At 49.3% G+C, this 27,722-nt stretch overlaps 9 protein-coding genes across 9 annotated transcripts, besides 3 other annotated features; 7 read left to right on the top strand and 2 right to left on the bottom strand.

Moving 5' to 3' along the window:
• Nucleotides 1-760: 760 nt before the first annotated feature.
• Nucleotides 761-792: a microsatellite.
• A 4,240-nt stretch (nt 793-5,032) lies between these two features.
• On the bottom strand, nt 5,033-6,649 carry NFIA_047200 (flavin-containing monooxygenase; the record flags this gene model as incomplete). The annotated part of the gene is made up of 1 exon (XM_001257281.1): nt 5,033-6,649. One exon carries the CDS (start codon nt 6,647-6,649, stop codon nt 5,033-5,035), a length of 1,617 nt encoding a protein of 538 aa, XP_001257282.1.
• Nucleotides 6,650-7,347: 698 nt separating this feature from the next.
• Nucleotides 7,348-7,920, top strand: NFIA_047210 (YybH family protein; the record flags this gene model as incomplete). Its single annotated transcript, XM_001257282.1, has 2 exons — nt 7,348-7,362; nt 7,429-7,920. The coding sequence occupies 2 exons, from the start codon at nt 7,348-7,350 to the stop codon at nt 7,918-7,920; spliced, it is 507 nt and encodes a 168-aa protein (XP_001257283.1).
• Nucleotides 7,921-9,680: 1,760 nt separating this feature from the next.
• On the bottom strand, nt 9,681-14,683 carry NFIA_047220 (ATP-binding cassette transporter; the record flags this gene model as incomplete). Its single annotated transcript, XM_001257283.1, has 11 exons — nt 9,681-9,701; nt 9,772-10,102; nt 10,179-10,642; nt 10,692-11,621; nt 11,676-12,024; nt 12,075-12,667; nt 12,731-12,974; nt 13,062-13,405; nt 13,470-13,921; nt 13,983-14,065; nt 14,124-14,683. 11 exons carry the CDS (start codon nt 14,681-14,683, stop codon nt 9,681-9,683), a joined length of 4,371 nt encoding a protein of 1,456 aa, XP_001257284.1.
• Nucleotides 14,684-16,827: 2,144 nt separating this feature from the next.
• On the top strand, nt 16,828-17,482 carry NFIA_047230 (fungal specific transcription factor domain-containing protein; the record flags this gene model as incomplete). Its single annotated transcript, XM_001257284.1, has 2 exons — nt 16,828-16,896; nt 17,006-17,482. The coding sequence occupies 2 exons, from the start codon at nt 16,828-16,830 to the stop codon at nt 17,480-17,482; spliced, it is 546 nt and encodes a 181-aa protein (XP_001257285.1).
• Nucleotides 17,483-17,557: 75 nt separating this feature from the next.
• On the top strand, nt 17,558-18,369 carry NFIA_047240 (uncharacterized protein; the record flags this gene model as incomplete). Its single annotated transcript, XM_001257285.1, has 2 exons — nt 17,558-18,178; nt 18,256-18,369. 2 exons carry the CDS (start codon nt 17,558-17,560, stop codon nt 18,367-18,369), a joined length of 735 nt encoding a protein of 244 aa, XP_001257286.1.
• A 1,409-nt stretch (nt 18,370-19,778) lies between these two features.
• NFIA_047250 (uncharacterized protein) lies at nt 19,779-20,255 on the top strand (the record flags this gene model as incomplete). Its single annotated transcript, XM_001257286.1, has 1 exon — nt 19,779-20,255. The coding sequence occupies one exon, from the start codon at nt 19,779-19,781 to the stop codon at nt 20,253-20,255; it is 477 nt and encodes a 158-aa protein (XP_001257287.1).
• A 17-nt stretch (nt 20,256-20,272) lies between these two features.
• On the top strand, nt 20,273-22,012 carry NFIA_047260 (fungal specific transcription factor domain-containing protein; the record flags this gene model as incomplete). Its single annotated transcript, XM_001257287.1, has 1 exon — nt 20,273-22,012. One exon carries the CDS (start codon nt 20,273-20,275, stop codon nt 22,010-22,012), a length of 1,740 nt encoding a protein of 579 aa, XP_001257288.1.
• Nucleotides 22,013-22,304: 292 nt separating this feature from the next.
• Nucleotides 22,305-22,332: a microsatellite.
• Nucleotides 22,305-22,333: a microsatellite.
• A 904-nt stretch (nt 22,334-23,237) lies between these two features.
• Nucleotides 23,238-24,314, top strand: NFIA_047270 (fumarylacetoacetate hydrolase family protein; the record flags this gene model as incomplete). The annotated part of the gene is made up of 4 exons (XM_001257288.1): nt 23,238-23,432; nt 23,523-23,868; nt 23,927-24,047; nt 24,110-24,314. 4 exons carry the CDS (start codon nt 23,238-23,240, stop codon nt 24,312-24,314), a joined length of 867 nt encoding a protein of 288 aa, XP_001257289.1.
• A 952-nt stretch (nt 24,315-25,266) lies between these two features.
• NFIA_047280 (fungal specific transcription factor domain-containing protein) lies at nt 25,267-27,709 on the top strand (the record flags this gene model as incomplete). Its single annotated transcript, XM_001257289.1, has 3 exons — nt 25,267-25,637; nt 25,713-27,217; nt 27,297-27,709. 3 exons carry the CDS (start codon nt 25,267-25,269, stop codon nt 27,707-27,709), a joined length of 2,289 nt encoding a protein of 762 aa, XP_001257290.1.
• Nucleotides 27,710-27,722: the final 13 nt, after the last annotated feature.

The raw sequence follows: 27,722 nt of genomic DNA on the forward strand, positions 1-27,722 counted from the left end.
GCGTGAGTCGATGTTCCCACCAGTTGGAGTTTTGCGACCGTCCCACGATTGCGAGATTGTACTTAATATAGAGAGCGGACCCCGGCAGTCTGATATAATTGGGCCGAAGTTATTCCGTTGCTACTGGACAGGCATTGATGGCATAATTTATTCGCTTCAAAAAGATCTTCCCACCAGGCAAGAGACACTACAGGCTTTCGAGACGATTCGTTGTGTGCAATAGTTGGTACAGCCAGTAAAATCGCGCAAGCATGTAACTTCAGTCAACCAACCTAAAAACATCAATTATATACCATTTTTAACCGGGAAATGCCAACCTAACGCGGTTTTGAAGAGGATCCGACAGCCTAAACATAAATACAAGCCTGAAGCTCCGGCAGGGCATAAATCGTTACCGAACCCGCCAGCGAGCTCACGCCCGTTTCCACCTAGACCTCGCCAAAACCCGCAAACGGGTTATAAGTCGTGCCTGAAACCTGACCCTCATAAACCTGCGGCTTGTCTCTATCAACCTGGACCCGACCCGTAGGCCCACAAATCAGCGGGTTTCAGGTAACCCGCAACAGGTAAACCGCGGGTTATGGCGAGGTCTAATTCCACCACCCTCGCTCGATTATCAACAACTCATTCTTGTGGCCTCCGATCAGAACAAATTGCTTCAATAATTCGACTCCTGCTGCTCGGAGGAGCTGTAGGTCAGCGAGGGAACTGCATATAATCTTCAACACGACTTCGCCACTTACGGGGTTCAGAAACCTGCCTCCCGGGCTTTGGGGGCTCCCGGGCTTTGGGGAGAGCTCACAAGCTCTCTAAAGCTGATGAAAATGAACTCCTTGATGATCCTCTGCATGGAGATCGGAGGCAGCAGGCATAGATGGCTTGACGGCTTTATCATGACAGGAGAGTTGTCGTCAAGTGGTCTACAGTGTCGCGAGTGTTGAAACTGCAAACTTGGCCATGTAAGGCCTTAGGAGGATCAGTTGCAGCCAAATAAAGCTTTACGGCGCTCACGCTTTCATAATGTGCGTAGATTAACAACGTAGGATCTGGTATTCCATGACGAGTCGATTTTCAACCAGAAAACTGGCCAGAGGCACCACGGCTAACATTACGGTACGATAGGTAAACTAAGCTCGCTATTCTCCATATCTACGACGAAGCAGCACGTGAATTGTTTGCTGCACGGTCACCTTAGATGGTTAGCCTTCTTGTACGGAAATGAAGCAGGTCAGCGCCGATGGTTTTTTCGATTGTCTTCAGGATCACCTGATTTCAACAGTGCAAGCCAGTGGCACAGTCCCATGATTGTAATCCTTGGTAATGTCTCTACGCACATTAGCGAGCACGTCAGGGAGCTGTAGAGGGCCTAGGAGCTGGAAACCGAAGAGGCGGGGCCGGTTCCTTCTTAGGGATTGGAAGGCCACGTATTTTGGCATTGTTTCTGATCGGGCTGAACTCTTGCTGAGAGCTTCGGGGCGTATTATTCATCCTGTTCTCGTTGCCCAGGGACTGGAGGTGTTTCCACACGAGGAATGCAAGTACGGAGCAGATCGTATGGTATGGTGCGGGCCGGCTCTTAGGGTTGGCACATCGTTGAGGTATATTTACGCTTTGAACAGCTACAATTCCCAGCAATTGGTCAGAAAACGCGTCTTTTATGGGCGCCTAAGTCAAAACACCGGAAGTTTGATTTGTGAGGCGGAAGTTATAACTTAAACTTGCGCGAACTGAATGTCTTGTACACCACGGATCAAACACAGTTTAAAATAGGTCTCAGAACTGTGCCTGATTAGTCACACCAGGCGCGTTTAGATGAATAAATTGGGGGTTAAATTCTATTGTGCTTCATCAGTTGAATCTCATCCAAACTAGGCTGTCTGCTGGTTTGGCTTTAAATCTAAGTGACCATTAAAGGCCTGTGATCGATGAATTTGTGTCTTCCTTAAGACAGGCTTCAGCTGTGCAAGGAGAGACTGGAATTGTACCGAAGAATACAGACAATGGAAGTCATCCGATGTTCGCAGCCTGCATAACATATTGAAACAAATTAGTCTTTGAGCGTCACAAAGAGCAGAGAAAATAAGGCGTCTGAAAACATACCGCAGCCACATAGTCACCATTGTCTTGTCTCTGCACTCCTTAAGTAACCCACAACTCTGCAGCATTACCGGTGATTTTTCCTGTGCGCGATTATCATCCGCGAATTCTGCCAGTGCCCCCAGGAGCTCTCCGCGAGAAGTTTTATCAACCGCCCAGAAATGATAGATCACTATATAGCTTGTCTTACTGTCTCGATTGGGGTCATCTGGCCGCTTCAGCCAGCCTCCTGCCCAGTCGTAGTGGTGAAGATCATAGTCCCGACTGGCGAGTCCTTGTTCATGGCGGAGTAGTTGGTCTGCATCAACAAGGGCCATTTCTCGTTTGAAGATATCGGTCGAGACATGGTCCAAGAAAAATCCCACCGGGTGAGTGTACCCTTCTAGACCCCAAAGCGTGTCCGGTTCGCCGTCAAGATCATGGCCCCAGTAATAACTGTCTCCATGCGGCTCTGTTGCTGAAACTTCGCACAGGGCAACTAGTCGGCGCTGCCACTACTTGCAGTTTATTCAGTTGTCAGTTTCACCCTTGTATTGGTGGTTGAAGAGCTGGAAGAGAAGAGAAGAACGGTACCAAAGACAGGGCTCCATCTCGCCCAACAACACGGGCGACGACAAAAAATTTTGGATTCTTCATTTTCATTGAGTGAACCTGTGCAAGTCGGGCTGTGTACGATTGATCTCAGCTCTTTCTCCTTTCTGGAGATGCTACGGGGTTCAAGAACTTACTGGACATATAAATACTCAGGAACCGCCCTTATTATGTGAGTGCGGGGAAAATTGACCTTCAATCCAACATCTGTGAAAATCAATCCATTGAAAAAGGCGGACAAACATGTTAGGATCTTCCTGGGAGAAGTAGCAAGGGCAATGTCAGCGGGAGAGGACCAACTTCGGCAGATTGTAGGATAAGATATTCCTCCGGAGAAGGCCGATCACACAGATGCTGAAGATGATGAAAATCCCTGCGATATTTGGCTGTCATTCATCGTCATAGTTACACAGAAAAAGACTAATGATGTTTCTACCAACTCAGTGCTGATCAGGTCTGCTAGGAACTACACCCTTCTGGAATCCCAGCATGGCCACGATGAAAGGTTAACTGAATGTCGATTGCGAGTTTGCGGCTACACGCACTGCCATAAAAAGGATATAGCGCAGTGCATAGGGATTCCTTTTATGAGTAACGCCACCTAAAGGAGCGAGACTATGGGATTCTATACAAAGTCCAGCATACATGGTGCAACTAAGCAATATCAGTACTCGAGTTTCCCCAAGGAAAGTTTCTTCTACGCTGCTACGCCCAACTGAGTATCACCTGTTAGGGGATCAAACGATCAGAATTATGGAACAAGGACGGACAAAATCAAGTCATGCTTGAGCGGCTCCGGCCTATCTTCGGGTGGGTTGGCCCCATGAGCTAACAACCTCCATGCGTTCCCATGTGCATGCTGTTCCGGTATGTTTGGTCCTGGCTTTATACGTCCGAGAGGGTCGCTGCATACCTGGTCCGTGTCTTTGCAGACCAAGCAGTGCGGAAACTTGCGATAGCTATCCGTTGTAAGGAGATCACTGCGTGGCTACACTGGCACCTAACTGGCCATCAGGGAAGAGGAGAGGACACGCCATTTCACCTTCATTACTACAGGACATGGGGCATGAGTCAGGCACCTCTCCTTTCCCATATCTGCGCGTCCGAGCAAGGAATGTGAAGAGAAAGGGAACGGGGGCAAACCTGCGACAATGGCACGCCAGCGCCGATTTTCGCATAATTCTCTGAATCTCTTGTGTGTGCGTTCAGGATTGGTTTTTGAACAATCGGAGATAGGTCCTTGTCAGGTGAACCCTCGTTTAAGGGTGCTGGCGATAATTTCAAATTTTCAATCCACTCCTCCTCGTAGCCGACTGTAGGGGTGGCCGGAGCGGATGGAGTATGGATATTGAATCAAATCTCTTGGATTTGATGACCTAAGGTAATTCAATATTGTGGCCTAAAATGCATGACCAGCCATGCATAATTACTCTTTCTAACCCAATCCTGTAGCTTCAACGGAGCCTTCCGCAAGATCTGAGCTCTGCCACTGACCCGTCTCACCTGTCTGGAAATAGGACTAACTGTTTCTGGTCGATTATGGTCGAATCTGGATAGCCCGAACCAATAACTGGGTGAACTGATCTCACCGGACGGACTATGTTCGGACCAACACTTGAACTCGTCCTTGGCGCCGATGTGGGTCAATGACGATATTTTTTAGTCCATCTGCCAGGTTGAGATTCTGAGCACTGAAGAAGCTCTGACAGAAGCCCAGACCATCTGCTCTAACAAAACTTTATGGCTTGATGGATCTAGACTAGAGAATGGTAGGGCAGAAGCAGGTGTTGCATGGCAGGACCTACAGGGGATCTAGAAAACCCAGTGCTTCCTAATGGGAAAGGAAAAAGGGAAAAGAAAAAGAAGACTTCGATGCTAAACTCGAAGTCATGGGGGTCCTCTCAACTCTGTAGCTATATAGCCAAGGAAAGAATAGGTAAAAGTCCTACAGTAGTACTGCCTCGATCCCCTCGCGGCAATTGCAAGGATTTAGCACACCTCAGCAGGACAAGGCCAGGTCATGGCGGTTTAGATTCATGCAGCAGCCCAAGACCAAGTGCAGGGCGGCCTAGAGCCTACAATACTTAAAATTGTGATGACCCTGCGCTCAGCATATACCACGATACTCAGGGTGGTTACATAACCGTATTAGGAAGATCAGGGCTCAGGATTTAGGGCGAGGGCTGAGCGAGCTTTACATCGATCCCCTCACCTTCTTTATTTCCCTCTTCACCTTTACTCTTCTCGTGATAGGACTCAAATAGAATTGATTACGGTTATCATTTCTATCAGATCTGCCGATAATCACAAAAATAAACTTCAAATGCACAGCAAGAGGAATAAGCTAGTTAAGGTAGTACTCAGGGTACCCAAGGGTCACCGTGGTCATGATGCGCTTGATATAGTCCGTCAAGCCTCCGAGATAGTTGAGCATCTCCTTGGGCTTCCCCGGTATGTTAGTGCCCATGTACTCCGACGAGGTTTCTGGTAGCAAAGTGGCATCCCCGATCTGGTTAACTAGAGCCCTCCAAGCTTCCTCGGCCTCTGCTTTGGGCTCAATCTGGCGATGACCATGAGCACGCAGATATGTCAGTGTCTGCACAATCCAGTCACCCTGGACTTCCGCGCACGTTGGACCGTTGCAGAAGGATGTCGGACCCTGTGGTCCATAGAGGAAAAGCATGTTGGGGAACCCGGATGTCATAAGTCCTTGATACGTCCAGGTCCCCTTCGTCCACTTCTCTCGCAAGGATGCACCGTTACGGCCATGGATATCGATATTCAGAATACCGCCTGTGACCGAGTCAAATCCAGTGGCAAGAATGAGCATATCCAGCTCGTGAAACTTCCCGTCCTTGGTGATGATCCCATTCGGTTTGACCTCCACAATTGGATTGTTTCTAGCGTCTACCAGGGACACATTGTCCTGGTTGTAGGCTTCGTAGTACCGCTGCTCCAGAGTCGCCCTCTTAGTACCGAAATAGTATGGAGGCACGTCTGGTGCCAGCAGCTCAGCTTTCTTAGGATCCTTGATTCGCGGCAAGACCTTGCAGCGCCAGAAATGGTAAGCTTCCCGATTGATATCTTTGTTCATAATGACATCGCGATATGTTCCCAGCCAGAATGCCAGCCCGCCATCCTTCCAGATCTCCTCAAAAAATGCCTGGCGTTGTTCATACGAGAGCTGGGCGCTTGCTTCCATATTGAACTCCTTGTCGAGGCCGGCAAATGTATGCTTCCGGAGTTCGTAGAGAGCCGGATAACGACTTTTGTCTTGTTCAGACACGGTCAATGGCCGCTGTCGCATCGGCAGTGCATACGTCGGGCTTCGCTGGAATACCGTCATCTCCTTCACCAATGGGGCAATTTCCTGAATGACCTGCAAGCCACTTGATCCGTTACCCACAATCCCCACCCGTTTCCCTCGGCAGCTGGCGGTGTCGACGTTCTGCGGCCATCGGGACGTGTGAAAACTCAGCCCTGCAAAAGTTTCCAAATTCTTAAAGGTGGGTATAAACGGTTTCGCAGCAAACCCGGTGGCGAGGATGAAATAACGAGCAGTGCGCTTCTTTCCGTCATTATCTGTCACGGTCCACAGGCTGCCAGCATCATCGTAATCGGCCGCAGTCACGCGGGTGTTGAACTGGATGTCCTTCTTCAGGTGCAGCTTCGACTCGACATGTTCAAAGTATCTGCGAATCTCGTCCACTCCAGGATACTTCTCCGTCCAGAGCCAATCACTCCATATGCTGTCATTTGAGAACTCGTACAATGGAACCTTGGTGTCTACACGAGCGCCTGGATACCGGTTCCAATACCAAACCCCTCCGATATCCGCAGCCTCATCAATGACAACACAATTGAAGTTCCTTTTGCGCAGTTCATGCAACAAGTATAAACCCCCGAAACCGCTCCCGACGATAATAGCGTCGTATTGAGGTTGGTCCTGAAGCGAACCCATGTTTGCAGCTGCTGAATGTTGTTTGTGTAAATCTGTTTACTGTACTGCTCTGGGATGGTCTTCATGGTGAATGGCAAACGCTGATATATGAATTGATCACTAGGTATGGATAGAACACACCTCACCCTACAACAGCTGGAAACCTCAACGAATTCCCTGATAAACTTCGGGGAAACTACATGGCAGCTCATTCGTCCGGTCAGTTTCTTTGTTCTCATCATTTTATTGCTCCTTTGAGATATGTGTAGACCTCGGGCAAAGTTCGGACTCCACGGTCGGACTAATATGTCTACGCCGGATTATTATAACTGGCCGTTATTATGGAACTCGGAGATAAGGTGACTCCGGTGTTTCGATGTCTAGCCGTGTTTGGTGTTCAGTCAGTGCGTGCATCCGGCGTTGTAGTGGTGGTAGCGGGGAAGTTTATCTGGTTATAAAAGGCATGTCGATTCAATAAGGACAACCAAAACCATCACAATTGTCTTATAGGTTTACCGAAACCCATATTTGGCAGAATTTCGGTATTATTGTTTTCAGTTTATTATTCCCCCCAGTATACTCTGCCAATTTGCACCAATGGATCTGAACGGCTTTGTCCGAAGTGATGTACACCCAGCAAATGCCGTTGACGCGGTCGAGTATTAACATAATTGCAGAAATCATACACTTCCATTGCCAAGCAATATGACTTCCTCCACATGCCAAAGAGCAAGGTTCGTATACGCAACGTGTCAGCCAGGCGATAACCGAGTCTAACACACTGAGAAATCCGTTTATAGTATCACGACCCTGACCTTGTTGCCGCCGAGCAAGAAGTCCTGAGCCAGCTTTATCTCGGCTGGTTGCACTACTGGAACCACGAGTCTCGCGAGGACTTTCATAACGGAATGGAGGGCGCTCGCCGCTTCTATGACTTTCCGGAAATGCTGAGTTATGATATGTTCGGCAATACAATCCGGGGGAGCTTTAAAGAGCACTTCGAGTCCATATTCCCCTACTGGAATGACGGACAGATGGAATTTAAGGATCTAGAGATCACCGCCGTGTCGCGAGACTTTGCTTACTCGACTATGATCCAACACACCTGGGGAACGGCGGGAGGAACACCGTTTGACACTGCATTTCGTCGGACAGGAATTGCTCACCGCAGCCCGCAGGACGGGAAGTGGCGCTGGATTCACGAGCATCTATCATTTCCCGTGGATATGAAGACACAGAAGGGCGATTTCACGGCCTCATTGGAGCCCGGCAAGGGATTCAAACTTCAATGAATATTTCGATTTCTTCAAGAACTGACTTGATTTGATTGCCTTGAGTCCGTGTTTATAGGAAGAACAATATCTTAGAGCCAGTAAACGCTGAGGTCCTCAGAAAGAATTTGTGAAATCCCCTCAATTATTATCAGAAGATGTCCAGGGTATGCCCCGAACGTCCTTCGCCTGGATAGTGAGGGACGAGCATGTCCCTATTGGAATAGGTGGCGGTCGAGATAGTCATTTTCCTACAGTACTGGGAATGGTACGGCGGACTGAATGTACAAAACCGGCCAAAATGAGTTTTGTATTCTCCATACATATATAGCAAACTAAATAGAATAGACAGCCAGCGTTGACATCCACAATCAGTTCGACCAGCAGCTGCCATGTGGTTGTGGCTGCCTAGAGCAGCCCACCAGAGCAGAGTCGCGCTATTTCTGTCCTTGATATTAACATTAATACTCAGTTCGGCCAGAAGCAGCTTGACCACTATTAAGTGCCCTTGCTTAGTGGCTTCATGTAAGGCTATTAATGCCCACTGGTCCTAGGCGCGCAAATAAATCTCTATGTGATATAAATGAACCTTAATGAATTGACTAACCCATATTTTTAGCCATGAAATGCAGTGGCGCTCGGCCTTCTGCGTCCACTTCGTTCATATTCTAGCTATGACTCCTTACTCCGTTGGCTGGCCGCAAGACACAACGGCGATGGCTCCTTGCCAACGCCATGGTTCGCACTAGACGTGGGGGTTAAGTGACCATGATATGAATATCTCAATAATATCTATAGTATGGAGAATTTATCCTCCCTCTAGTTTTCCTTGCTAATTGCTATATTGACTATGGTCACCCCACCTATATCCGCGGCATTTAATATCAAAGCAGCTGCAAAGGAGAAGTTATATATGGTCTTTAGCTTTTTGTTATACTGTGTACTATAATGCCATATAACCTTCCGGGTCTTCAACATTCATATAGGGCTCCGAATGACCCAGGAGCATCTTTATTAGGGCCGTCTGGCTCTCTTGACATGCGGTACAGGGGTGTGCGGCTAAAGTCATCCTGACAGGACAGATTGGGGCTGTCATCCACCAGCAGTATTCCCAGAATCAGGCGATCTAGCAGGAAATAGCATGCGGCCCCATAACTCTCCCGCGTTGATATTCACTCAGTCAGTTTCGATGAGCTGTTGGACGATTGAAGCACCGCCCTTTCGCTACAGCCGCGGCTAGTGGACTGAGGCCAGACTCTCTATCGTATCATCACGCTGCGACAATCCTCAACACCTTCTGCGAATTCCTGTACTGCAACAGAAGATCGAGGTCGTGAATCCAGAGGAAATTCGTGACGGAAATGGAAGTTTATCAAACAATAGTCAAGATCATATCTAGAAGTGGAAAAGCGATTGAGTCGATTAAGTAACATGAATATCCTGGAACAACAAAGTTCAAGAAGAAAAAGTAAAAAAAGAAAGAAAAGTAAAAAAGAAAAGAAAAAAGTATTGTAGAGCGCAGTCAGTGAGTGCGGAATAACAACAAAGCAGATATTAAGGGCAACCAAGCCTCAATGAGCATGCAACAGCTGTCCTAGGCTTGAAACAACTAAGAAATAAGGAAGGATGAGTGCCATCACATCTTGTGTTCTATCCAAGACGGATGAGCAGACTGTTGTTCAATGACAAAGACTGCCTGATGGCCTGAAAGAAGAGCCACGAAAGGACTGTGTAATAAACCAGATCCTAGCTCGTTCCCTTTTCTTTGTTGTGTAGGAAGTTTAAGCATCGCGCAACAAGCCCTAGCTTCTTGGGAACACGAACCACCCAATAGAGGGATACTGCTGCGCACACGTTAAACACAATATATACCCACATGAGTCCGAAGTTGCGCCATCGCTCATCGTAATCCGACGACACCGACGCCAGAAACGTATTAGAATCTGTGAGCGCACAATATTGGCAGGCCGTCGTCGCGTTTGGATTATACACTTTCCCACCGACAGTCTGCATATAGGCCGATAAATATTCCGCGCATGTCTGCCCAGTAGGAGGATTCACGATGGTAACCTCGATGTCGGAGCATGTGACTTCGGTGTTGGCTAGGCCAGTTGATAGCATAGCGCTGACCAAGTATGTTAGCGGCGAGGCACGGTACATAAAGATCCAGAAGCCTGGGAGGCTAGCGGGTGCCGCCATGACCCTGGGCACATCAAATAGCTTATGGTCAGCATGTTCCACGGTATAAACAAACTGCTTCGAACCCGGCGGCCACTTACCCACAGAATATCAAGCACATTGTGTACATCAGGAGAGACAGGATGGCGCCAATCTCTGCGGTGGGGACGCTAGCCACAACCATGCTTGTAAATGTGGCGCAGTGCATCATGAATGACCAAAAGAGAAGAAACATTAACCCGCTCCGTTGTGTCACGGTGTGGGTGGCCTCAGCATTCTTGTGCATCCCTACCAGGTAGTAGAACGGTAAATAGATCAGTACGGCAGCAACCGTATTCCAAGGTAGCTCGACCACAATATTTGCCAGCATGAACACGGCCCACGAATATGTTTTGGATGGGCGCTCTCGGGCTTCAAATAGCGTTCGCTGCATGATGAAGTTAGGCATGGTTTGGTATGTGAGAAACGCGAATATGACTAAGAGCATAAAAATAGCAAACATCTGATGCTGCAGACCCAGGATCGAGATCTTGGTGTTCAGGAAAGAGAGACCGATGAAGAGAGCCTATCGAGAGTCAGCGTTGAAGAGATGGGTGCACTCGATAGACACGTACGGAGCCGAAGCATAATGTCAGTTTGGAGTAAATATACGAGGGTGTGCGCCAGTACTGCTCGAAGACTCTCTTAGTGCAGAGCCACAATTGGGTTCGGAATGGTGCGGCATATTGTTGACTTAGCGAGGCGTCTCGGGTCTGGGGCTGTTTTTGCTGACAGATTTGATCAAGTATGCGTTGAACATCTGAATATTCCGGACTAGATTTCCAGATCTTTCCCCAGTCACGCTTCGAAACACTCCCTGGCGCAGCTCCGATGACTCTCAACATCCATTCGGCGGGATTGTCCGAAGGCCCACAGGGCTCTGCTCCATTCTTCTCAAAATAATCGATCAGTGTCTTAAAATTCTCACCGATGTCGCCAAAATATACTGTTTTGCCACCTTTGGCGAGCAGCAGAAGGCGATCAAATTGCTGGAACAACATTGCAGATGGCTGGTGGATGGTGCAAAGAATGGCTTGTCCATGGTCTGACAATTTCCGTAGTAGGGACGCAATGGACCATGCTGTTTGACTGTCTAAACCAGACGTTGGTTCATCTAGGAACAGCAGTAGATCAGGCTTTGCAGCCAACTCGACACCGATTGTCAAGCGTTTCCGTTGCTCGACGTTGAGACCTTCGCCTGGAACGCCAACAATTGCGTCCGCGTAGGATTCCATCTCGAGAAGAGACAAGACTTCCTCAACGTATTGAAGCTTGTCTTCTTTAGGAATCGACGCTGGCTGACGGAGCAACGCGCTGAACTGTAATGCCTCTCTGATGGTGGTTGTTTCTAGATGAATATCCTGCTGCTGGACATAGCCGACCTGTCGCTGAAAGGATATATCTCTAGGATGTCCGTTGACGCAAATATCACCCGTTACAATGCCTGTCGTCACCCTGCTAGCAAGTACATCCAATAAAGTAGTCTTGCCGGCTCCAGAAGCTCCCTGCATTCCCGGTTATTGAATGCAGCTGCGCCGTAGAGCGAAAGGTGGACGTACCATCAATGCAGTTAGAGTTCCAGGCTTAACCCATCCATCAATATCATCCGATATTTTTCTCTTCTCTCCATTTATGAATACTTCATAGGAAACATGTCTCCAGTGGAAGACGCCAGTCTGCCTTTGAAGGTTGATCACCTTTTCCTTTTCATTCCCCGCAACGGCTGTATCAATCGCATCTTGCATAGTGGCTCGGGATTCCTCGTCCTGTGCGCGCTTGAACTGACGAACTTTCTTACGTTGAAAGAGCAGTACCTCTCCATGTGATGCCTGCGCGGTGACAAACTCAGCGAGCAGTACATAAACGCAACCGAAGAAGACAATGTATCCGATCAGTATCCCGAAGTTACTACAGATACTGTCAGTATTGGCAAATCGTGAAAGCTTCAGAAAACCCACCGCCAGACATGAGAGTGATAATATCGGTAGGTAGCATTCATATACATGTCCCCATCCACGGACTCAGCTCCTGGCAACCCTGCCACGGAGCATGTTCTTGCCGTGCTGGGGTTAGTGGAATACCCCGGACCAGAAGGCACAAAGCTCTCACACGCAAAGGTTCGCCCGTGAAATTCATTGGCAATAATAGCTTCGTAAGAGTAGGCAAGCGGATTGATATAATTTATCCAGCGAAGCCAAACCTGCATGTTTCGTGTGGGCAGTACGAAGCCAGTGTATACAACAAGACCGATCACGAAGAGTGCCGCTGGAGTTAAAGCTTGTGCGATGGTTCGACTAGCCTGTCCAATCGTGCGGAAGATCATTGACATTGTCAGTGTCGAAGTGAAGGCAAAGAGCAAATAGACTGCGACGTGACTAGACTCTCGGCGCAGGTTGGACATGTAGTAGAGAGGGATGTTGAAGGAAATTGTGGAAAGGACCTTGCAGGGAAGGTCGCATATCGCTGAGGCGATAGCCTCAGCTAGAGGGTGATAAAAAGCGTAAGTCGCATGCTTCTCTACAACTGGCCGCTGAGCATATAGGGAGAAAATCTACGCGAGATAGCTCGGTTAGCAAAGCTATAACTTATACTCCATCGGCGAGCTATCACGCACCTCGAGAGAGCTATTCAACGCGTTAAACAAAACAGCGAAGAACAGCAGAATACACCGATTATTCAAAGCTGCAGTGGTGTCTGGAAGGTCATAGAAGACACTGCCGAGGATCAGGGACATGAAAAAGTTACCAAAGACCGTAATGAAGAAGAACGATTTGTCCCCTAGAAGTCGACGAACACCACGTCTGATGCACAGTAGCACTTGCAACGGGATCGATATTGTGTAAGGGGACTTCTGAGTCCTTTAACCTTGCACGTCAGCACACTGGAGGTCTGCGGGAACAAGAGACGGCTCTAAAGCTGGCTGAAGAAGGCAAGGCTTTACTTACATCCAAGAAGATTTCTCTGCTTGTCGAGAGCGAGTAAATTCTTCCACAGATTTCCCACCTGTTTGGTTTTCCATCTCATACTGAACAATATCGTCTATTAGCTGTTTCCGGAGTTCGCTGTTGCGCCACGTCTGGGCAAACTCAGCCGACGTACGGGGTACACGATCTTCAAACCCTGGCCGGATAATTCGTTCACTGGGATTAGTGAGTGAAGTTAGAAAATCAGCCGCAGTCTGTCGAGCTGGGCAATGATAACCTAGGTCGACAAAATAGTCAACTGCGCGGTCGGTTGGTCCGAAATATATCTGCCTGCCCTCATACAGGACAGTGACTTTGTCGAATTCCTGAAGTTTCCGCATCAGCAGAAGCTCCCAAGCTGGGTTAGAGTATAAAACGAATTGATCTTACCTCATACGCTCGTTGAGAAGCCTGGTATAGCGCGACGACTGCAGCGGCTCCTGTTAGGTCAACTGACAACCTCACTGTCTGGATAAACTCCAGGGCTGTTGCGCTATCTAATCCTCGGGTAGCATTGTCCCAGCACTGGATAGGGCTCTGAGCTAATGCTACCTCCGCAATACTCACTCTCTTGCGCTCACCGCCACTGACACCCCGCACAAAGTCATCCCCGACCTTGGTATTGATAGTATGTGACAGCCCGAAGACAGCCATAATGACGTCCCGCATATGAGCGGCATAGCATTCTCGTGAGACTCCTGGAAGTCGGTTCTGCGGAGTCTTCGCCAATGCCGCGTAAAGGAGGGTCTCACCCACTGTCAGGTGAGGGAAGTGAATGTCGGTCTCGGCTTGATATATGACATCTCCGCGGAACTGGCTGTGCATTATTTCCGGAGGTATTCCTGAGCATTGGTTAGTGTCAGTGCTTAAGGAGGCTGCAGCTGCTACACGATGTTTCCTTGCCTTTATAGCTGAACACCGCCTCGGGTTCGATACGCAGACCCTTTGTTTGTCCGGCGATTGTCTTCAACAGCGTGGACACGCCACTGAGCAGTGAATTGTTAGTGAGTGTTACCTGAGGGGATCATAGCACCAGCGCCATACCTGCCTGGCCGACCTAGCACAAGCAGCATTTCGCCGCCGCGGAGCAGCCCGTGATGATTTTGGAGGATATGAATCTTCTGTTCATTGCGACGGCCCAAGCCGGCAACAGTCTCCATCGCTTGAAATACTACATTCAGAACGTTCTTCTGATAGTCCAGCGGACTGCCGTATCCCGAGACACTTAAGTTTCGAAAGGAGACGCCTGCGGTGCGTTTCGGATACCGGTCGGGATCTTGGGAAACGAATTGCAGAACCGTTCGTGCCCAGTGCGTCGCATCGAATTCTGGCGAGTTCGGGTCAAGAGAAGGGTCTGCCGTGCCGGTGAAAGGGTTCTTCAGTCCTGCTCGACTGCGCGTTCCTGAGACATTGCTGAATTGCCTGGCAAGGAATGCAATTTGATGCTGATCCTGAATTGCAGTGGAGGTCGCCCTTATCGATTCATCTCCCGCCACCGTACGGGAACCTGTGCTGGGAGACTTAGTGAGCTCATTTTCACTCATAACAGGGTCCTCTTCGCTCGGAACTTCTGTATTCGCCGAGTGGCTGTCTCGCACAGGCATCGCGGAGGCTTAAGGGCGTTGCAACTTCGGGCAGACAAGTTCTTTGACGCGCTACTGGAAAAAAAAAGGCGGCTGACAAAGAAATACTCAGTTCGTGATTTGGTAACCGTGTGAGGGTGAGCGAGATTCGTGCACCTTTCGAACTGATCAGGGGGACCAGGATATATATACCCGGGCCACCTTTCAGACCTCCGACAAGCCGCATGCCCATAGTTCCACATATTGGCGTGGCCGATGACCGCCTCCGAGGACGATTCAGCAAGACGTTTGTGCTCCTAAAATCCATAGTAAACTAAGCGGATGGGGCGTGGGATTACGGAAGTTGTAAATCGTAGTGACGGAGGTGTAGATGAGGCTTCGGCGCCGAAATTGGTGGAGCCCCCGGAGCCTCACACCTGCGTTAGCCAATGATGTCAGCGTGCTGCGTCCGAGGATCATCCGGTCGGGATCAATCATAGTTTATGGAGTACCTAATATGGACATGACCAAGCTCACAAGGAGGCGCGGTCAGGTGATCGTGTTCGGCGCCGAACAGATTGCCTCGATGACTCCGTCGAACTCCGCTATCTTCCTCTTTTGCTCCCTCGGATACATTTCATCGACAGAAAGTGCCCACTCTTGAGGCGTGCCAGATAGCTGCAATGGGCTCCTCAATTATGCATAAAGCCTGTGATACATGTCGAGCTCGAAAAGTCCGATGCAGTATGTCCGACAGAGGAATCAGTTCCGCCCATGGTTATTAGTGATACATTGCCTGACTAACGCCAACCAGGGCCACACGCGAAGTCTGCTTGCGAGTTTTGTACCGTTAGTTCCTTTGGTTCCAGGTGCTGGGCAACAGGAAACGCTGATACAAATCTTACTAGACCAGGTCTCTCCCGTGTAACTTCAGTGCGGTCAAGAGACCCAGAAAGCGAAGGCTGGATCGTCTAAGTTCGGGACAACCGCAGCAGTCCTCTACTGCAGAGTCTCCAAGTTCGAACGCAGGAGATCATTCCCCGCAGATCAACTTGACACTCCCTACAGCGACGACGCAGCCCAGCTATGTCTGGCAAAATACAAAGATCGACCGCGCTTTCTCCACCAGTGACCCGCCTTTGGCTCCAGCTCGGCACGCATCACCATCGTCTGCAAATGCAGGGGCGATACCACAACTGTACATGGACTTCCTCCTCGAAAATCGCCAGGCCTCGCAGACATGCAAAGCCGACAACAGTACAGACCAGGTCAGCTAGCTCATCGAAAGGGTCCATTGAATGCTGTAGCTAATAAGTCTCAGTTGACTACTATATTAGGTACGTAACAAAACGAGTGTCATTCTCGAGAGTACCTAGCCTGTTCCGATCCAGAGGTTTAACAAAACTCAGGTCCGAACCCGAATATATCCTTTTTCCCTGCAAACCGCGTCCGCTCCATCAGTCAGAGGTTACGAAATTGCCGACTCGAGCAACTACTAGACAGCATTCGTGATGTTCTAGCTACCAAGATAAAGTTCTCTAATGCTGTCTCAGAAACAAATTTGTTGCGAGAGCGAAGGCGCGATTCTGATTGTTCGCCTGGGGAACCGAGTTGTGAAAAAATGAAGTCACACGCTGAAAGTATGTTTCGCGGTAATCTTTCATTCTCGCGACGTAGCTTCTTCCGCTGACACTCGAGAAGCATATCTGCATGCCGTTCACCCACTCTGCCCATTCCTATGTCCCAGGTCATTCAGAAGAAGCCTCGAAGCCCCGGACCTTGAGCGGAACTTAGCCACGGACAAGCCATGGGCAGCTCTCTATTATGCAGTAGTGGCTATCGGTTGTCAGTATAATGATGGAGGAAGCTTTGAGCCAGGACAGGGAGAGGCATGGTTCTACTTCGCCAAATCGACCTCGTTTTATCAAGACATAATTCTGTCCAAGGCGTGTTTGACGTCCGTACAGGTGCGTAATGATGCCGATGAGACAGAATCGACCCAACTGATTTCTTTTTGCTGACAATATATCTCCCATTAAGGCACTCATCGCCATGGTAAGTGTTCCCATCCTTATCAGAACCTGTTCCCACGTAAACCCCATTGTTAACAGACTGGGAAGGCCGTATTTTCTTCATCTGTTTCCGCCTTCCAGCTGGACTCGCTGATATTATCTGAAGCTGTTCTCATGGCCCAAAGATTGGGCCTAAACCGATCTGGTGCTAAACTCGAAAGCGCCGAGAATCGGACCTTCTGGGTATTATATTATATGGAGAAGACATCTTGCTTCGGAATGGAGAGAACTCCAGTAATAACCTAACTTCCAGAATCTGCTCCAGAACAACCGGTTGCTGACAAACCTTTAGGTGCTACAAGACTGCTTCGTCAGCTGCCCAGTGCCCGTGATAAAGGAGTCTACCTTCGAAGACTACGATTGGTTTTTCAGCTTTCTCAAATTCGCACGTATCCAGTCCAAGATACACAGTAGTCTTTTCACAGTCAGCCCCGTGCCGAAACAATCGGTAGCGCATAGTGCAGCAATCCCGAATCTCCGAAAGGAGCTGGAGGCCTGGAGGATGTCGATTCCTCTGCGCTTCCGGCCCGGCGAGCCCCTCAAACCCAGAATATTGCCGGAGCCGTTGGCAATTCAGGTAGCCCTATTGACGCATTACTATTATCTCAATGCAGTGCTTACGCTTTCTTGGACACTGTTGCATGGCGGAAACGATACGTTGAGCATAAGGGAACAGCTCGAGTTGAAGAAGGAGCTGATGCGTACTGCCCGCACAGTTATTGAGTTAACGGCGTTTATAGAGGTTTCCCCATCCACCCCCGTCTGGTAAGATCTTCAGATTTGTCCATTGCCTCCTGGTCTTTTATCAATTCTAACTCCAAGCCCTAACAGGATTCTAGCGGTAATGCCGCTATCTGCTCTTATGATACTATTCGACCTGGTAATTCATAATCCTCAGCACCCAGAGACGAACCTTAGCTTGGCTCTCCTAGATATCGCCAGCGGCCACTTCAGTCGCATCGAGGTTGCCAGTAAAGCCGCCCTTCCAGGCTCTTTGATTGCCGAGTTCGCCCACCTGGCACGGCAGTATGTATCTGACATCCGAGGGGCCAGAGATCGGCAACGTGCCGGGGCGACTGCAGAACAACGAAGCGCAGAAGCAGCCACTAACGCATCCTTTGAACCGTGTCACCCCCCAGGTACTTCTGACGAGACATACTCCACCAATGTTGGAGGCTCAGTACGGTCCTCAGGCACGAATACATTGACATATACACAAGGCCAGGTACTGCAATCGCAGTCTGAGCCTGTCTTACCCTTTATGCAGACTGTCGCGGATAATTCAATACATCCGCCGGGTCAGATGGAGGGTGCAAGTTCTGATGAACTACACTCTCTTTACTTCCCTATGACTGACGATCCGAACTACCAGCTTGGGGATTTGGGGGATCTTCGGATGTTGGGGGTGGACTTAATGCATTTATTTGAAATCGGATACCCATTTGTAGGAGACGAGGGTTATCCGGTAATATAATTTCTCCCGCATTAGCAAGGGATGTTGAAGCTATTAATATACTGCGAACCATAATACTTGTATGTAAGATAACTGGCACCAAAATGGCATGGAGCCACTATCTCAAATGCTTTCTCTGTGATGATAAAGGCGTGCTCGCAGCTTTTAACAGCACAAGCTCCGACACAGGGATGAAGAAGTAAAGTAATATTATGAACTTATAGACGCGCAAGATACCTCCTACATAGCGCTTGTTCCTGATTACTGTTCAAAACACTCTTATTAGAAAAAGAGCTCAGACAGGCGACAGCACTGAAAGTAATTAGTACTATTAAGGAAACCCTTGATGAGCAATACCCCTCCAAGCCGTCGATGGACAACATTGAAAGTTAATCAAGACAATAAGCAGAAGAACCTGGAGGCTTATGTCTTACAGAAGTTGCAACTGCAAGGAATCCAGCATTCAGATATATATCTTCTAAAAGGGGAGAACTTGTCCTGCTGCTATTTGCTGGCAAGCTACTATTATAAGAATTCAGGTAGTATATCTCTCAACAGATGATCACTTCCAAGTCTACTGGGCACTGGTGACTGGCCATACAATTTAGAGCATCAACTGGGGGAAAGAAGTCTAATAATTCACGTGATGAAGGGTGATTTCTCACTGAGACCAGAATTACAAATATTCGCGAATACAGAGTACTGAAAAAATATTATTTGTATTTATATGCGTAAGTCAAAATGTCTACAGAAGCAAATATCATTATGAACATATTCATTATTCATGCTGACCCCTACTTCCAGCGTTCACTGTTAGTAGGATCAATGTCATATCTTTAGGGTATGTGGCTCAGTTCACCCTAGGCATGTTTTGCTATGTTCCATCCCGTTTAGGTTTAGCGTCTCGTCTTGGTCAGCCTATTTATAGCTGGTCGCTTGGCCATCCTAATTGGACACTTTGCGCTTCCCCATCGTCTCAGTTTTTGGGTCACTTGAAACGCCGCTAAAGTCCGTCGGTCCCGAAAAGCGGGGTGCAGCTATTGCCCGGTTCCGCTGTCACACGGGAATGATGTCTGTATCGGTCTCTGGCGCAAAACCCAGTTACTTTTTCTCCGGCTTCTTCTGCTGTGTCGTCTCGTATCCCACCGCATGATACAGATGGAAATTAACTCCTCTGGTACTACTGAGTGATGGCATCGCATCTGACCTCGCCCCGTCGTTGTCTGCATCCCTTGAACCGCGATGGAGCGGATAAAGACGATCCTTCAACCTCCCAAGCGTCCCTCGCCTGCGAAGTGTGTCGCAGGTATGCCACACTAGAGCAGTCAAAACTATCTTGACAGCGCCTTTAATTCGTGATGCAGCTGCTGACCTACGAACAGGAAAAAAGTCCGATGGTTTGTCTCAGTCGCCGCGTCTAGACTGACACTTTCTGGGTTGTTGCTAAATCACTAGAGGTAGTGACCGTCGATTGCCGTCGTGTCTTCTCTGTGTAAAAAACAGGGAGACTTGCACCTATCCGAAATCGCGGCAGAAACCTGGTCCGAAACGTAATTCTTGTCTCACCTAATGTCCGGAGTTAGAGGAACGAAGGCTGACACCACGCGCTGCCATGGTAGCTATTCGCCGAGTGGAAGCGAGAGGGGATGCGACTCTGTCCCGGAATCAGCGCCGCAAGAGGTCCGCTCAATTGCCTGTCGGTGGCCACTACCAGTGGGCAAGAGAAACCATTGCCCAAAGTCCCCCGTTCAACGCAAGACAGAACGGTATCGACCAGCGGGATCTCCCTAGTGGAGCTTTTGTCGATCCCAGTCCAACGCTCCCGGGGAACGGAGTCGACTTAGGAGCGAATTTCATCAAGGCAATTAGCCTTACATCGATTATCCATCCGACACACCAGCATGTACTGCCTCCGTTGCCGAGCCTTGACCATAACTCAGGCAGTAATTTTCTCAAGGTTGTGGACATGCAAAGCTTTCTTCTCGAGATCTGCCTCGACTTTGGACTGTCTTTGTCTACGTTTCAACTATTGTACGTATACCCAACAGGCGCTGCCCCGTGGAGAAATCTAATCAAAGCACTAGAGTAGATTCCTACTTCGATAACATGTCGACGTATTCGCTCTTTCATCGACCGTCATTTGGGACAAAGTTGCAGAAAGTCGAGAACCTCACACATGTAAAGGCATTGTTCGCGGCCATGTTCTCCTTTTCTGCACGTTTTCAGTCCGTGCCAATCAACAATGACTCCTTAAACTCCCTGCAGCCTCGCGTTTTCGATCACACTCGGTTCCGTGAGAATGCACTAGATCTTATACAACGCAGCCTGGGAAATCCTGACGAAGAGCCTTCGTTATGTCTACTTCAGGCGATGGCTCTGAGTAGTTTTTATGAATTAACAAAAGGCGTCCAGGGTCGCGCATGGCGGCTTTTGGGATCTTGCGTTCGTGTTGCATATGAGTTGCATTTACATTTAGTGGATTACGAATCTCGATCAACCCCAATCCCAGACGGGTCACGGTCCTCCTCATGGTCGGCGGCGGAGGAGAAGCGGCGCTGTTGGTGGGCTATCTGGGACATGGATATCTTTGCCAGTACGATTCGGAGATGTCCCACTGCTATAGACTCTAGCATGATCGATACTCAGCTGCCTGTTTCTGATGAATTCTGGTTCAATAATGAGTTCCATGCCAGCTGCTTCTTGGATACTGACCCCGGTGAACGAGTGCGGGCGCTCGTGAACTGCAAAAATGAGTGTGCTTTCGCCTGGCTCATAGTCATCAACTCCATCATGCGCAATGCGCAGGTTCTTTTACGAGGCAATTTGCAGGGGATCCTTCTTGATGTGTGCCCGCTTGACAACCTGGACCAACTGCTACATTATTTCCGGAGCTCGTTCTCTAAGGCGAAAGGGGAAGAGGCTACAACGAAGCTCATTGCACTTGAGCAAGCGCTGGTCGAAGTGTCCAAGGCCATACCGGAGTCCCTTGCGTATCGGCAAGAGGCACTTGACTTCACCAACACAGAAAATCCCCGGCTCACTCATCGTGAGGCCCGCAAGCTGCACAGCGCTGTATTCAATATTCTTTTGTCTACCCAGCTCGCCAGATTTATGATTTATCACTCCTATGCATTTGGAGAGATCGTATCTGGCACTTTATTTGCAGGTAATCAAGGAACCACAAGCGGTTGCATGCCTTCCGCAATTGCTGCCCCAATTATACCGGCGAATGCCCAAGGCTGGAGAAATTGCCTGGAGGCCGCTGACAATATCCTAGCTATTGTCACACGCTGCCCCGAGAGCCATGTCAAATATGTAAACCCTTTCCTGGCGAGTACGGTATGGCTAGCTGCAGCATTACAGATTGTTCGAAAGGTATATGGAAATAATATCGATGCGGAACTGATACAGTCAAAAGTGGATTGCTTGCGTGCGACGTGTGAGAAGTATGCTGCATTTTGGCAGACACCAAGAAGAATGCTCGAAAACCTGGATACGCTGGAGCACCGACTGTTGCAACTTGGCCACGGCGCCATGACTGCGGAAGGCTTCTCCGTCGGAAAGGGTTCCGTGTCCATGTTGAGCGGGCTAATAAGGACCGACACGGCAACTCCCGTAAGACATGGTCCCTCGTTCCCAGACACCTCCAATCACTTAAGTATGCCTACGCTAGGGGAGGAGTGCTCGTATCAAAGCCAAGTTGGGGCTATCAGCCCTGCGGCAGAAGACGGCGCTTACTGGAACCTTTCCCCTGCTGCTGGACATATACACAACGCAGCAATGCAGACGGATCCTACCTGGTTATATGATCTAATGGATCTATCTCCAAGTAAAATATTTTCCTGATCTACTTTCTCATCACCATTCTCATGGTCACAAGAATTCCATGCTGCTCAACTGGAGACGCTCTGTGGATGGGAAGGATGGAATCGAATCCTTCTGAGTTACCAGGGTTCTCTAGATCGGCGAGTACCTCTAGCTTTGTCTTTCTTCTCAATATCTGACAAACACCTTTCGATTTCAATCGTTGAGCAATGTAATTGGTGATATCTTGACTACAATATGTCCACTTCGGGTACCATAAGAGCACATACCGAAGCTTAAATCCCTTTTAGCGAGGTTGTCAAATCAGACGTCCTTTTTTTTTTTTTTTTTTTTTTTTTTTTTCGTATGGGCTGGAAAGGAGATACTCATAGAGGTACCTCCAATTCCCGAACGCGGCCCTTTCTACAGACACCCGGTTCTACGGCGGTTGTCTCAAACGGAGCGACGTCAGCCGTTCCCCAGATATGCTGGGTCGTACGGAAGTAGCAAGGTCCTTGCATACCGCGGTTATTTCGGACTCATCAGACTCCATATGGCTATTCGTTCTTGTATGTATGGGAAGGCCATAACATCATGTTCATTGAAGCTCACCCCGTCGGGTACTGCCAAATATTCAGTATGTCAAAGTTCCTTGGAAGTCTACAGAGTGTCTTGCATCTTCCGTGCCGTTCGTAATAGTTTTCGCCTTAATCTGGGCTAGGTCTCAAATACCCGATGATGCGTATCTTGTTATACTATATGTGCAGAACCTCATGCTGGCTGGCAACTATCGAATAGTGATAACGAGAACCCTCAGGTTGTTCCAGCAAATTCAGGCAACGTTCGATAACTTGATCCCGCATGGTCCACAATTTTCCATTCGTCAGAATATGTTCCCAATACCAGATCCAAAACTGGTGCAAGGCTGGAATACGACTATAACACCGGTGTAGGGGACAAAAATCTCATGGACCATGTCAATTCTGGTTATTCCAATGCCTAGCAGGCGGGCCCCTTATTTAGCCCAATTCCGATTAATTGTACCGAAATTATCCCGAACCCCCATTACCTTCTTTTTTGCTTTGGAGAGAGGGGTTAGGTGTGATGGTGATTCTCAACCGATACCGGGCTATCGCAACGACCATTAGCTAGAGTAAGGACAGCATGGAAGTATAGATACCCAGTCCCTTAGGCTTTTCAGATTGGCCGGAGCACAGTCGATGTCTTCTTTCTTTCCATCCCTTGGCCCGTCCTAGAGCAAGACACCATGGCTCCCAACTGGACACACCTGGTTCGGTTTGTTGCCAAAGAAGATAATCATATTTACTTGGGCCAGGTTGATTGCCGGCAATGGCCAGATGTTGGTTTAGCCGTGTTCCAGGGAGAACAGGTCAAAGTGCAGCTGGTGAGAGGGTCAATTTACGACGGCGTTGTGACCGATACCGTGTTGACCATCAAACGGGTTTGTCTTGTCGATTCTCTTGGGAAAGACCCTGGTCCTATTGAGGAGTATAATCTATAGAATGCTAATGTACGTTTCCTGGCCGAATAGCTCCTGTCCCCCATTAGCATGGAGGAGATACCTATTGTTCGTTGTCTGGGGCTCAACTATCGCGATCACGCTAGGGAGGCCAACATGCCCATCCCGGATGTGCCAGTCCTCTTTATCAAGCCTCGCACTGCCATCACTGGACCATTTCCCGCAGTCATCAATATTCCGAAGATTGCACAGGACGGAACCAGTGATTATGAGGCGGAGCTCGCAGTCGTCTTGTCCAAGACCGGGCGGGACATTCCTAAGTCGGAAGCTATGGACTACGTCTTGGGATACACCTGCAGCAACGATGTCAGCGCTCGCGCTCAGCAATTCAAGAACAGCCAGTGGTGCTTCTCAAAAGGTGAGTCGCAGATACTATAGCGCTGCCATATGAGAATGGGATTGATAATCGGCCGTAGGGCTGGACGGCTCTTGCCCTCTTGGACCTGCCTTGGTGTCTCCGGCCGCCGTGGCTGACCCTCATAAGCTCCGAATCAAAGCGGTGCTAAATTCTGGTGTAGTACAGGACTCGAATACAGGGTGAGTAGTTTTGCCACGGCCCTATCGTCTCTCCTTTCACTGACTAAACCGGGTGCGCACAGGGAAATGATTTTCGATATCGCCGAGACTATCGCGTTCTTATCCCAGGGAACCACACTTGAGCGAGGAACGGTTATTCTCACCGGAACGGGCCCTGGAATAGGGGCGATGCAGGATCCGAAGGTAGTACTACAGGATGGCGATGATATGCGTGTGGAAATAGAGGGTCTAGGAACCTTGATAAATAAGGTTCGATACGAGAACTAGCTAGAGACGGAATTTGTCGTCGAATCTAGTCGATCTCTCCTGTCGTATATATTGTTCTATGGACAGTCTCAAAGGCACTCAATGCCCCCTTCCCTTCCTTGTTTCTTGGCAAGCACTGGCACATGAGCACACAGCGACAACAGATGTCCCAATGTAGTCATCACCTCGCATTTAGGTACGTCGATTGGCTAGTTCCTAGATACAGGAGCCGGCGCGCATGTGTAAGGAGGAATTAGGGTACTGGAACGCTGCTGAGAATTGCCCCGTTGGCCCGAGAGATGCACAATTGCCCCGGTCTCCATAATAACCCCGACTTAATCCCCTCGGATCGCCGCCTTCCCCGCAGTTAATACCTGGGGGGCGAGTCAGGACAAGCGAGGAAAGAGAATCACACTTGAAGATTAAAGTTCAAGCAGAGGCAAATGAGGACCATAGTAATAGAACTGCTTCGGTTTCACCTCCTGGTTATCTTAAACGCGGACACCCTGCCAGGACCTCCTTTTTATCCGCCAGGGGAGCCTTTCCGTTGAGAACGCAGATATGTGGTTATCGAGTCAAGGCATGTCGTGGGAACCAACAAAAAGGTCTGACATTGCTTGTCATTCGTGTCGGAGGTATGCATACACATCCAGTTCGCATCACCTTGAGGCCGGAATCGCTAACCGGGATATCCTGCAGACGCAAAGTGAAGTGGTACGTACATTGGAACGCGCTCTCTCTTCCTCTGGGCTTTTACTCTTCCCGGGCATAATTTTTCTGGTCTTGATTGTGGCCCGCGGCTCACTCGGACGGGTGTCTAGTGATCGTCAACGACCTAAGTGCTTGGTCTGCGAAAAGACGTCACAAGTGTGTAATTATCCCTCAGGCCCTCTAAAGCCGGGCCCCAAGATTGGTACCCCCACCCCAAGGAAGACACGGTCGACTATGAGTAACCTATAGGCGCACAGGGTCCATGAGCCGCGGTAGGAAACGGCGGCGAGGAAGCAGAGCTGATGCTGGAAGAGACACCGAAGACGATCTGGAGGCAGCAGGAGAGGATCCATACGTGCCGCAAGATTATGGCGACAAGGAACCTCTGTCCCCTCCCAACAGGGACTCCAGCTCGGTCTCCCTTGAGCCAGACAAATCGACGGCGCTACAACGCGACCCGCAGTTGAATATACACAATCTATCCTTTATTCTCCACCCATGTCATGAGCCGTCGTCCCCCGACCAGGATACTCAAAGTCCGAATGCCGAGCCTGCTCCAGCTCAGCAGCAACCTGCACTTCTCACAAGAGCTGTAACCGCACTTGGCCTGACCGATCAGTCTTTGCAAACAATGTAAGCTGGTCTATTGCGTCCACTTTGTCCGCGTTAAATACTCCAACTTAGGTCTCACTGCGTAATTTCCTACAGGATCAAAACATACTTCGACAACATGGTCGCAATTAACCTCTTTCACGAGCCCACATTTAGCCAGAAGCTCAATACTATTACCACAGCCACGCAGGCAAAGGCCCTCCTGGCGGCCATGATGGGATACACAGCCAAATTTACCACGTTGGATGAAGGAGCAAACAAAAGGGCCAAGAGTAACTTGTCTGCCCATTATGTAAATCTCGCCCTAAGTTTCGCTACGGAGGCTTTGCATGAATGCGGGGATGAGGAGCCACCTTTATGTATTCTGCAAGCATTCATTGTGCTCTCCCACTGTCAATTGACCGAGGGCGTTCGCGGCAAGTCATGGAGATCACTGGGCACCTGTGTGCGGCTCGCATACGAGATGAACCTGCACCTAGTAGATACGGAAACCATGGATGGGGACGTCGAGGTGGATGCAGCCCAGTGGTGCAAGGATGAAGAGAAACGTCGGGCATGGTGGGCAGTCTGGGAAATGGATGTGTTCGCCACAACTATCCGACGGACCCCGACGGCCATTGAATGGGGCCAGATTGAAACATTGCTACCCGTTGATGACATATATTGGTTCCAAAATCGGCCTCATGGCAGCTGCTTCTTCTTGAAAGAACCGCTATGCCGGTGGAAGACGCTTCAGGAATCCGGCCTTCAATCAGCTAAAGCATGGTATATTGTTATCAATTCACTTATGAAGGACGCACAGCAAATATCCAGCCCTCGGGGTGTCTACAAGGCTGCCAGAGGGCACAGAGATCCTCCAAGGGACAGCAACAGCCACGCGCAGGCACGTCAGAACCTCGAAGCCCTAGGCAATCTCGTCCACTGCCTGGCATTGGCCCTACCGGAGCATCTACGCTTTCGGAACCAGCCTCTGGGTTTTGAGGGGAGAGAGAATGGCCAGATCACGTCCGCCCGGCAACTTCACTGCTCAATATATAACATATACGTGATGCAACAGCTTGCCCGGCTAATGATCTATCGATATGCTATCTTTGCGCGGCAGACTCAGGACGCCAGCTTCGGGAAGAACTCCAATAGAGCTCAAGGAGAGAATATCGACATGGATAGTTTTCCTATGCGACAGTATTTTGACGCCGCCAATAACATTCTCAATATTGTTGTTCGAAGCTGCGAAGACCACATCCAACACATCAATCCGTTTCTGTCCAGCACTATCTGGCTTGCGGCTGCCATTCAATTAGTACACCGCGGATTGTCTCGAACAGACGACGCAAATGCAAGACTCATACAATCCCGCTTTGAAGTACTGCACCTTACGTACAAAAAGTGCGTGTCATTCTGGAACATCCAGACTGCGATGCAACAGAACCTCGAGGCCCTCGAAGCGCAGCTGGAGTCTAGCCAGGCCTCTGCCAGAGACAACAATCCAGAGAACAACCTTGCCGGCTACGACAAACAAGCATTTATGTTGCCATCAGGCGCAAGTAATAACCACTCGTATCCTCAAGCCCCAAACGATGAATTAAATGGTTGCGTAGATGGTAGGCACCCCTCGTCTTCTGGCTTTCCGACCTTTTCCCTGATCCACAGCCCCCCTTGCTAATTGCTTGCAACACACAGGTGAGCGACGTTTATCCCATGATGCGCAGAGACGCAATGACAATCCAGCTGCGGAGATATCTCATTTTCAGTCGCCGCCAAGCACGTTAAACGAGGTTGCATGTGACCGTGGAAACGATACTGCCTTTGGAACGACAACGACTCGGGCACCCCGAGACACGGAAACCGTGGGGGACATGATACAGCCCCCGCTGAATGTTCCTGTATGCGATACGTTCGATGTTATGTCTCATCTAGATGACGGTCTCATCGAACCCTTGCTTTTCTGGAAGAACAACCATCAGTCTCTAATTCCACAGGTGGAAGGATCAGGTCGAATACCCGATGCCGGTGGATATATCGACTGGAGAGACATGGGCCTTCCATCAGACATTCAATCCTTACTAATAAGGTCACACGGGCAAACACTGTGAATGTGATTTAGAT

This window comes from Aspergillus fischeri, genomic scaffold (genome assembly GCF_000149645.3).
Source record: "Aspergillus fischeri NRRL 181 1099437636266 genomic scaffold, whole genome shotgun sequence".
Lineage (NCBI taxonomy): Eukaryota > Fungi > Ascomycota > Eurotiomycetes > Eurotiales > Aspergillaceae > Aspergillus > Aspergillus fischeri.